Source organism: Rhinopithecus roxellana, chromosome 20, assembly GCF_007565055.1.
Source record: "Rhinopithecus roxellana isolate Shanxi Qingling chromosome 20, ASM756505v1, whole genome shotgun sequence".
Classification (NCBI taxonomy): domain Eukaryota; kingdom Metazoa; phylum Chordata; class Mammalia; order Primates; family Cercopithecidae; genus Rhinopithecus; species Rhinopithecus roxellana.
The window spans coordinates 30590103-30601540 of record NC_044568.1 but is presented as its reverse complement, the minus strand read 5'-3'; the positions used below and the strand labels follow the sequence as shown (position 1 = coordinate 30601540).

At 38.8% G+C, this 11438-nt stretch overlaps 1 protein-coding gene across 3 annotated transcripts in view; it reads right to left on the bottom strand.

Moving 5' to 3' along the window:
* Positions 1-852: 852 nt before the first annotated feature.
* Positions 853-11438, bottom strand: part of NETO2 (neuropilin and tolloid like 2) — a 62166-nt gene continuing 51580 nt past the window's right edge. Inside the window, exons 8-10 of one of the 3 annotated variants that reach the window (XM_030925698.1) lie at positions 5406-5495; positions 4795-4908; positions 853-2866 (exon numbers count right to left, since the gene is read on the bottom strand). In XM_030925698.1, the coding sequence (XP_030781558.1) occupies positions 2286-2866; positions 4795-4908; positions 5406-5495 (785 nt within the window). In that variant the 3' untranslated portion in view covers positions 853-2285. The remainder of the gene's footprint in view (positions 2867-4794; positions 4909-5405; positions 5496-11438) is intronic. The other 2 variants (XM_030925700.1, XM_030925699.1) reach the window with 2 other exon arrangements.

The following is an 11438-nucleotide window of genomic DNA, read 5'->3' as shown; positions in this document are numbered from 1 at the left end:
TCAACTTTACTTGCTATGTTGACTCATATAAAACTGTGTACTTCTGTTCTGTTTTACTGTTACATGTCTTCTTTAAAGGCTCTGTATTTTGCAGGCATCTTCAAGACCTTATAAAATAGAAATCAAATTTCAAAAATAAAAAGTTACAAGTGACTACAGATAATACAGTTTAGCATACTGTATTATTTGTTACTATAAAGATTAAATATAGGTTTAACAGCTATTTTAAAAAATGAATATAATTTTACGTAGAAAATACGCTAACTTCCCTTTTATCATCATGAATGAGATCATAGTTGTTGTTATATTAAGTATTTATTATGCTGTTCAAATGCTGGCTGGCATAAGTTACCTACTAAAATGCTTATTCAGCATAACTATTGAAAAAACTTAGCTGTCTCTGGTATTAGCTCATTGAATATTATATGCATCAAGTCTTTTCATGTTTCCAAGTTGTATTTTTAAAACAAGGAACTATGGTGACTTAAAAAAAAAGTTTAAATCATGAATACATTACGTATAGGTTTTTCCATCTCCTAAATATTATCTACTTTTTTAAAACACATAAACTTTGATATAAGAAAGCATTCTGAGGCAGTGTATATGTGTATCATATTTAAGGTCACAATTTTCACTAATCTGAGAAAACACATATATGTAATATTTAAAAGTTAATGAAATCCAGTGAAACTTCAACTTATTTCATTGAGAATTTACTACCAAAATATAGAAAACAAGAATTTACCTCTTTTAAATGGCATGTCTGTATTACTTACAATTTGATAAATGAGTTCCTTTCCATACATACCTTAAGATCCACAACCTCAGTAGCATAAATAACATGATTAAAGGGTCAGGTACAATGTATATTTTAATATAGGATTTGTGTAGTGATTTAGAGCAATAAATATCACACAGTGAAAAATTTATCACAAACTAAATACAGTAACAAAAGGAAAGAAAGAGCTTATGTCCACATTACCAAGGTCTTTAGAATAAGTTACAGCGTCCAGGTCCAACACAGCATATTTGCATACAAAGCCGCTAATGTGAACACTGAAAGGAATCTGTCCTGTAGGTCTTTCATCTTGATTTAATAAAGTTTGTACAGTATCAAATAATATCAAAAGTCTAAAAAAACACAATGAGCATTTATATTATGTTTATAAATTATTGTTTATATACCATAAAAAAAGTCAAAAGTGCAGTTTAAAAAAAAGTGGAAGTTGTTATTCTTGATAAGAGCTAGAAAAATGTCCTGTCCCAGGTAAGAAGCAATCTCAAGGCTCATCCAGTTTCTAAGGAATTTTAACTCGCATCTAGCCTTGGTTACCACATGCGGTACGCACTATCAGTAGAACAGGAGCGATGTAACAATCGAGCAAAGAGAAACATTGCAAATATATGTAATTATAGGCCTCTCCCAAAATGAATGAAATGACTTTGTTTACTGGAATGAATGGGCTGTCACTGAATGTGACTATACTTGGGAAACTTCAAAGGCTTGCTAGAAATTTTTATCTTTTTCAAATTGTTAGTCATAGTGGGCAATGGTACCTATATCCCAGGATTATAAAATTTTCCAGTATAATTGAGAAAAAATGTAATTGAAAGGTGATAAATATCATCTATTATTTCTCACAGAAAATAAGGAATAAAGGCCCAGTAATTAAAAGACAGAAGTACAGAGATTAGCCAAGAAGAAACAGATGGATGAAATACAACTGGGTCTTAATTGGCACAGTAACTAGCTGTATTTTGACACATTCAAGAACAAATGCCTATATTGAAGTATGTGGTACATTAACCACTTGTATTTATGTAAGAAACTGAAATGGTAAAACTATAGGCTTATAAAACAAATTAAATTTAGAGAAAGGAAAAATAAAATGTAAAGAAAAATCTCAAAGTTTATTGTGGCATCAAAATATTGACAGAGCTGTATCAGTCAAGAGCAGTCTTCCCGTTGCTAAAACGAATAGGCAGCCTGAGTCTGGCTCCTTCTAACCACCTCTTCCAATGCTCTTTAACTGGCGGTGCTTCCTATAAATGACACCAAGCAATAGAGATGATTATTGTTTCCACTGAATAGAGTAAGTTCCTTGATTGGTTTAACATATACAGACTGCCTGAGAGAATAAAAACATCACCATACAATAGGTTAATGGTAAATCAAGGTCTTCATAGTTGTGATGGGAGAAAAGGGTTGGCTGCTGGAAACAGTATGGTGCCCTGGAGGCTGCGTACATACACACTTAAGAATTCACGTCACCTTTAGCAGAAGATTAGAAGTCAATGGATATGGATGCTTGTGCAGAATCTTCTCGCCCCCTGACATAAATTTCACAGGGAATCTCCTCCATTACTCGGTCTTCCAGGGCCTGCTCAGGGCACTCATGTCCCTGTTTGAAAGTGTAACTACTTTTCTTGAAGGTGCTGTTAAATGTTTTCATTGGCTGTGGTTGTGCAAAGTCATTTCGGAAAGGAAGTTCCATGGAACTGAGGTTGGTCCTGCTTTGTTTGACGCTGGAGGCCTGCGACCCACAGTGGTGGTCATGGATGCAGCGGGAGGCGGTGGAGGAGCGCCGCATCTTCTGGTAGTTGTCCAGTTCTTCCGACAAGTCTGCCAGGTCTGCAGAAATCTCTTTGTCCCTTAGTGAAAACAGTTCATAATGAGGAGGATCAAAGACTTCTTGGAACCCGGTTTTATTAAAAGCAGTTTTGCAAGCCATGACCTTTTTTCGAGGCTGTTTCACTTGTACCAAAATAGAAATAATGAGAAGGACCAAGACAATCCCTGAAGTAATGCCAATAATTGTCCCATGAGTCTTAGTGATTTGTTCAAATACTCCTGCTTTCTTCTTTTCTGTAGAAAGAAAATGAGAAATGTTAAGTGTTCAAAATCCATTAATATGAATCCTGGTACAAATTAGTAAGGTATTTTTAGGTAAAGCAGAATACTTGGACCAAATATACTACAGACAATGCAGTTTACAATTAGGTTTTTAAGTAAATAAAACAACCCTATTAAAATTCTGTCTAAAGTTACCAATCACAGTATAGATGGATAGATTACAGAAATGATAAAGTTCTTGGTCCGTTTATTCAGAAGTCATACAGATGCATACATTCTGCAAATCAAATCAAATACATAAATACAGACTATGCCAAATAAATACTTTTGTTCTATCAATTTTAGCTCTCTGCTTTATGGCAGGTTTGACCAACTGCCATGTTCAGGTATACCCACATCTACTGATGACCACAGGGAGAGCAAACTAACATCGTCAGACTAACCCATCCAGTATATTATCATGACCTACTGTTTTTGAATGATTAACTGAAAACACTTCATGTCAAGTATTTATAACAGCAATATCAGATTGCATCACCTTTTCACAGTAAGATATTTATTGAACTCTTATAGCAGGGGTCCTCAACCCCTGGGCCACAGACAGGAACTCGGTCTCACTGCAGGAGGTGAGGTGCGAGGGAGCGAGTGAAGCTGCATCTGTATTTGCTGCTGCTCCCCATCACTCACATGACCCGGAGCGCTGCCTCTTGTCAGATCAGCAGTGGCATTAGATTCTCACAGGAGCAGAAGCCCTATTGTGAACCGTGCGTGTGAGGGATATAGGCTATGCATTCCTTAGGAGAATCTAATGCCTGATGATCTGTCACTGTCTCCCATCACCCCCAGATGAGACTGTCTAGTTGAAGGAAAACAAGCTCAGGGCTCTCACTGATTCTACATTATGGTGAGTTGTATGATTATTTCATTATATATTACAATGTAATAATAATAAAGTGCCCAATAAATGTAATGTGCTTAAATCATCCTGAAACCAACACCCCTAGCCCACCCCTGTCCCGTGAAAAAATTGTCTTCCACGACACCAGTCCTTGATGCCAAAAAGGTTGGGGACTGCTGTCTTAGAGGATAAGAGGTGGATCATCTTTAGTTCTGACACAGTGACCTGACAACCAGCTTGCAGACATTCAACCATTACCACAAGCTGCATTTATCTTTCAGTGAGTACACACTGGGAATAGAGTATAGGAAATGTTATGAAATAAAAAAAGCAGTTCATAGAATGTTTCTGTTTTTATGTTGTAAGACAGAATCTGCAAGTTGATTTTTATTAAATAGTGTTTCCACATACTTCAGGCTAACCTCTAAATTATTTTGACAACTAAATAAGGTATGTTTACAATACAAATGACAAACCTCAACAACAGTAACAAAAATAGGGCAAGGCATACCACTCTATCTTTTTTTTTTTTTTGAGACGGAATTTTCGCTTTTGTTGCCCAAGCTGGAGTGCAATGGTGCGATCTCAGCTTACTGCAACCTCCGCCTGCCGGCTTCAAGCGATTCTCCTGCCTCAGCCTCCCGAGCAGCTGGGATTACAGGCATGAGCCACCACGCCTAGCTAATTTTTTGTATTTGTAGTAGAAACGGGGTTTCATTGTGTTAGTCAGGTTGGTCTCAAACTACTGACCTCAGGTGATCCGCCTGCCTCAGCCTCCCAAAGTGCTTGGATTACAGGCATAAGCCACTGCACCCGGCCACAATACACTTTAGAACTTAACAGTTTGTAGACAAAAAATGCTTTCGTTTAGAGTATTTTTCTTTGTTTTCACCACATCCCAGGTGTATGATCCATTTAAATGTTTCCATTTCTGTCAAAGCAGCTATGCTAAGCACTGTTGTAGAAAATAACATTTTAAGTTCTTAATGAAGGGTAATAGCCACTCTTTTCTCAAAAAGGTTGGCCTTTACATCAAACTCACCTTTACAATGATTTTCATCCCAAGGGTATGCACAATTTTGGACACCATTACAGACTAAAGAATTATTGATGCACATGTTGCTATGGCAAAAGAAAGTGCTGCTTGTGCAGGGAGCTGCAGGAAGAGAAAACAGTGTTGCAAAGAGCAGGCATACCACCCAATTTTGATTTATTTCATACATAACAAATCTGACTTTATGAGTACTTTCTTACTGCAAAGGTCTTTCTTTGAATAAACTCTGTACTATTCAAACAGTAAGACAAACGTCAATATTCTCTGATGCTGGCTCATTCAAACTTTTTCTTAGGTTAGGCCCCAAAAGGTCACTTTTAATGTAATGATAATGAATGTATTTTCAATGGTTCTTATGGAACCAGTATACAGTCTGTTAAATTTTTTTTCAAAATTTTGAAAGACAATGTTGGCAAGGATGTGGAGACACTGGAACCCTTCTGTACTGAGGGTGAGAATGTAAAATGGTGCAGTCGTTGTGGAAAATTATCTGGAGGCTCCTCAAAAAGTTAAACATAGAATTACCTTATGATCCAGCAATTTTACTTTTAGCTACCTACTCCAAAGAACTGAAACCAGGAACTCAGTTACTTGCATACCAATGTTCACAGCAGCATTATGCACAACAGCCAGAAGGTGGGAACAAACAAAATGCCCATTGATAGGTGGATGGATAAACAATGTGGCATCTACAAGACAATGGCATGTGATTCGGTCATAAAAATAAATGAAATTATGATACATACACCACGGACAAAGCCACATATTTCACTTAGCATAATTATTTCTAATTACTTTTTTTTTTTTTTTTTTTTTTGAGATGGAGTCTCGCTTGTCGCCAGGCTGGAGTGCAGTGGTGTGATCTTGGCTCACTGCAACCTCCACCTCCCAGGTTCAAGTGATGCTCCTGTGTCAGCCTCCCGAGTAGCTGGGACTATAGGCACGCGGCACGCCCGGCTAATTTTTGTATTTTTAGTAGAGACGGGTTTTCACTGTGTTGGCCAGGCTGGTCTTGAACTCCTGACCTCGTGATCTGCCCGCCTCAGCCTCCCAAAGTGCTGGGATTACAGGCGTGAGCCACCGTGCCCGGCCCTATAATTACATATTAACTATTGTATGAGAAATATGGTATGATTCTACTTATTGAGGAGCCTAGAAGAGGCAAATTCATAGAGACAGAAAGTAGAATAGAGGTTACCAGGGTCCAGAAAGAGGCAGGAATGGGGAGGTGATGTTTAATGGGTACAGTTTCAGTTTGGGAAGACAAAAACTTTCTGAATATGGAAAGTGGTAACGGTTGCACAATAATGTGAATGCACTTAATGCTACTGAACCATACACTTAAAATGGCTAAAATAATACAATTTGTTATGTATATTTTACCCATAATAAAAAAATCCAATCTTCTGGATTCAAAAAAATTGTTTTAAGGACACTAAAGGTATATGGAATATATATCATATAATTTCCTACTTGTGTAAGTTGTTCCTTCAGCCTGGAATGGCTCCTTCTTTCTCTTTGTGGCGGCCACCTACTCATCTTTCAATATCATCTCAAATGTTACCGTCTGTGAAAATCCCCTTGCTTCTCTGGGGTAGCCAGTCGCTCCTGTGTGTTCCTGTCACACTCCACATACTCCTCTACTTGGCACCTCCCCTTGTGTATGTAAACCTTTGTTAGAATGGATTATTATTAGTCAGTGTGCTTACTTCTATTAGGAAAGAAACTCCTAGCTTGGAGGCAGAAGTCCAACAGAGTAGTATTAAGTATTTCAGTGTAAAGAAACAAACAAAACATATGAAAGTCAAGAAGTGAGGCAGCTTATTATTTTCCCATTCAGTACGACAGAAGCCCAAAAACCTTAGCCATTTTTTTTTCTTTTTGAGATGGAGTCTCGCTCTGTTGCCCAGGCTGAAGTGCAGTGGCGTGATTGCAGCTCACTGCAGCCTCCCAGGTTCAAGCAATTCTCCTGCCTCAGCCTCCCTGAGTAGCTGGGACTACAGGCACATGTCACCACTCCCAGCTAATCTGTGTATTTTTAGTGGAGATGGGGTTTAACCATGTTGGCCAGGCTGGTCTTGAACTCCTAACCTTATGTGATCTGCCTGCCTCAGCCTCCCAAAGTGTTGGGATTACAGGCATAAGCCACTGTGCCTAGTCCAAAAACCTTAATAATTTTGACTTCTAAAATTAGAATTGGACAAAATGTATTTCCTGCCTAAAAGATTCTGTACTTGTGATTTTCAGAAAATATCTGCTGCACCAAGGAGGGAGAATCGAAAATTGCTCTGTTATACTGACATATCTCAAATATTTTTTAGTTTTCAGAAGGTTTTTCAAGATACAGTTAGTATCTAAAATTTTACTTGACTAATGAGATTTTTTTCTAAATATTACCTTTCTTTTAATAAATATATAATAAATGTAATTTTAAAAACAGCCATGAGCATTATTTTTTTTTCCCTCCAAAGAGAAGACTCTTTCTTTAGAGTGCAGTCATAGGAAGTTTGGAATATCTGACCACATTCTCCAATTGCAGTACATTATTAATAATAAAACTGACAGTTTTTCATTCATCTGTCTTACCCACTTTGTCTATTTCAAAATGGGCTGTGAACATGGGCTGGAAAAACAGGCATTTATTAGGTACTAGATAACTCCAAAACATAATCTGACAAATATAGGTCCATAGTGAATATCCAAAATTGCTTTGGTATTAAGAGTATGACTATAATCTCTCTTTAAGCAGAATGCCCTAAATGGTATTATTCACCCACGTTCCAGTACAACAGGTTAAAAATTTATAGTCATTATGAACTAGGGTTCGTTTATCCCCTCCCCATCCTCACTGTAAGCCAATCTGCAGTTGAGTTCAGACTTCTTTTTCTTTTTTTTTTTTTTTTTTTTGAGACGGAGTCTCGCTCTGTCGCCCAGGCTGGAGTGCAGTGGCCGGATCTCAGCTCACTGCAAGCTCCGCCTCCCGGGTTCACGCCATTCTCCTGCCTCAGCCTCCCGAGTAGCTGGGACTACAGGCGCCCGCCAGGTCGCCCGGCTAGTTTTTTTGTATTTTTAGTAGAGACGGGGTTTCACCATGTTAGCCAGGATGGTCTCGATCTCCTGACCTCGTGATCCGCCCGTCTCGGCCTCCCAAAGTGCTGGGATTACAGGCTTGAGCCACCGCGCCCGGCCTCAGACTTCTTTTTCTATATACAGTTTAACAGTCTTCACACTAAACTGTTAAGCTTGTTTACCTGCAGAGTACTCATCTGCTGCAGTTCAAAAGTATGAGAACCCCTTGGTGGCTGACATGACTGAAGGAGTCCACAATAGCTATGAACTGTGAAGGAACTTGGGAAACAGCACCATGGAACAGAAAGCAGAAAAAAACAATGGGCTAGTAATCAATAAAAATGGTTTCTATCATCAGTTAATCCACATTTTAAGGTATTTAACCTCCTTGGGCCTCGGCTTCCTCTTTTAAAATGAAGGGGATGGAATACAGTGTATCTCAGACTTCTGGTTCTAAAATTTGATGAGATTATGGAAGTAGTGGTCTCAATCATGATACTTCTGTTTTAGATTTAAGTTCAAATGATGTATATATCTAATAAGTAATTTATCCAGAAATGGCTAACCTGTCAAAATGGTATCACTAAAACCACTGAAATAATTACTTCATGATTCTTAGGTAACATTGATGGTTCCAGCTCATCGGAAAGACAACAGGTGTCAGTTACACAAACATGCCATCATATTGAGGGCTGGGGAGTGTATGGTGGTGTTTTATTCACGCTACAAAATTAGCTAGTGCATCTACTTGGGTTTGTCATAGATATCATGAAACTGTATTATACTGATGGGGGCACTGAAAAATATTAAAAAATGGCCAAGAGAAACATGCACCATTTTTGATTTCCTCATTTCTACAAACTGGAGTTTCTTTTTTTTTTTTTTTTTTTGAGGCGGAGTCTCGCTCTGTCGCCCGGGCTGGAGTGCAGTGGCCCGATCTCAGCTCACTGCAAGCTCCGCCTCCCGGGTTTACGCCATTCTCCTGCCTCAGCCTCCCGAGTAGCTGGGACTACAGGCGCCCGCCACCTCGCCCGGCTAGTTTTTGTATTTTTAGTAGAGACGGGGTTTCACCGTGTTAGCCAGGATGGTCTCGATCTCCTGACCTCGTGATCCGCCCGTCTCGGCCTCCCAAAGTGCTGGGATTACAGGCTTGAGCCACCGCGCCCGGCCTGGAGTTTCTTTTTTTAAATTTATATACCACACTGTAATTCTATTACATACAATATAATTGTATATTATGTTCTATTCTACTACCTATTTTATCTAGTTCACAAAAAGGGGATGTAGGAAAGATGAGCCATTTTCAACACAGGCTGAATGAGGTAATAAACAGCACTGTGGGTCCTTGGCATTCGGATTTCATGAATAAAACTATCACTGGTTTTCAAGGTTTATCTACAGAACATTATGTGACCCCCTCTTTGACGGCTCTTGATAACTTCAAAGGTGGCCTTAAAGACAGGTTTACCACTCCGTGTTCATCACTGATTGAGCAGTGAGAGGAAAATGTCTTCAGTTTTTATTATAAATTCTTTACAACTGCTCTCCATATTATTTAAAGCGATTAGAAAACAGCACTGATATTGTCAGATTTTGTTTCATAGAAATGTGAGTTATATTAATAATTATACCTACATTAACCTTTATGGCTTTTCACTGGGTGAGCATGGCTGGTGGAAATGACAATCAAGCATCAGTTATTGATATGGGATTTTAATGGTATGCTTCAATTCAAATAATAAAATGATTGAACTACAAGTCTTTATATAAATAAAAGCAAAAATAGTGCCAGTTATTAACTCCACTTATAGCCTGAGGACTCTCTACCTTCTGCCATTCCTCACTGCTGGGTCACAGTGTGGAAAGGAAGGGGAGGGCTGGGATTTTGTGTCTCCCCCAATTTCAAAGAGATGTGGCAATGATGCTGAAGGATGGCTGTCCTTCAGCAAAGGCTGCAGGGGGTCCACGGGCAGTATGTCACCGAAAATCATATTACGGGTTTATTCTAATAAAAATATCTGCTGCTGCTTTCACAGTTCTAGTCCTAGAAATTATTTTCCTAAAATCGTATCTTTCTTAAAGAGTGAGGTATATATTAGTATTCAGTGCCTGGGAAGAAGCCAAATATATCCTGATTGCTATTCTGTATCATCCATTTTAGCAAAATTATTCTATTTCAGTTATATCTGTAATCTACAATGGGTAGGCATGAACTGAATCTCTCATGCAGAATTAGCCCATTTATATAAATCTCTTCTGAAATACTAATTGTTTCCATGAGTGAAATTGTAACAATTACAAATCACAGCTTAGAGGAGAACAAAAGAAACAGTTCAATAATTTGAATTAGTGATAAGCATGAAAAAATTTAATTGGAGCTCTGAAATTTGCTTTCCAAATGGAGGTTTTTCCAGCTGGCTCTTGTTTTTAAAAAACTCTGTTAAATCCCTTATTTTAATCACACACACTTTTTCTGCAGGGGCGGCTTTCTTCTTGTTCTTGGGTAATAAAGGTAAATTTGGGATACGAAGTTAAATCTATTGCAGCCTTACAATTTAAACTTAAGTCTTACATTTGGTGATTAGTTAATATAAAGATATCACTTGAGGGAGGCTTTTCACCTGTTTAATTATCAAGATTTGTATTAACAAAAAAAAAATTAGTGTATACAGAGAAAATACCTTAACTAAAACACATTAAAGAAGAATTTCTCATCATGGATATAGACCGGTGCTGTCCAAAATAAATATGTGAGTAAAAAATGTGAGCAAGTAGCCACATTAAAAAGTAGAAAAGAAATTGGTGGAATTAATTTGACTTACATAGTTTATTTAACCCAACATATCTGCACAGAAATAGTTAACATTATAGCAGGCCTGAGGGTGCTACCTTTGAAAGGTGCTGCTTGCAAGACTGGCCCTTGGGTGCCATCCATTTCCTAACAGATAAGGGTACTTCATTCTACCTAGACTTTGTATAAAACATGTCATTTATGCCAAATACTTGCTTTCCTGCTAAGAGTTTGAAATTTTGATACATGCAAAGCAGAGGGTGCCTATGTGACCAGACCCTGATAAGAACCTTGGGTGCTGAGTCTCTAATGGGCTTCTCTGGGCAGAAACACTGCATGTGTGCTACTGCATTTTTATTTTTTTTTTGGAGACAGAGTCTCGCTCTGTTGCTCAGGCTGGAATGCAGTGGCATGATTCATAGCTCACTGCAGCCTCAACCTCTGGGGCTCAAGTGATCCTCCTGTCTCAGCCTCCAGAGTAGTTGGAACCACAGGCGTGCACCACCATGCTCAACTCATTTAAAACTGTGTTTTTGGCCGGGCGCGGTGGCTCAAGCCTGTAATCCCAGCACTTTGGGAGGCCGAGACGGGCGGATCACGAGGTCAGGAGATCGAGACCATCCTGGCTAACATGGTGAAACCCCGTCTCTACTAAAAATACAAAAAACTAGCCGGGCGACCTGGCGGGCGCCTGTAGTCCCAGCTACTCGGGAGGCTGAGGCAGGAGAATGGCGTGAACCCGGGAGGCGGAGCTTGCAGTGAGCTGAGATCC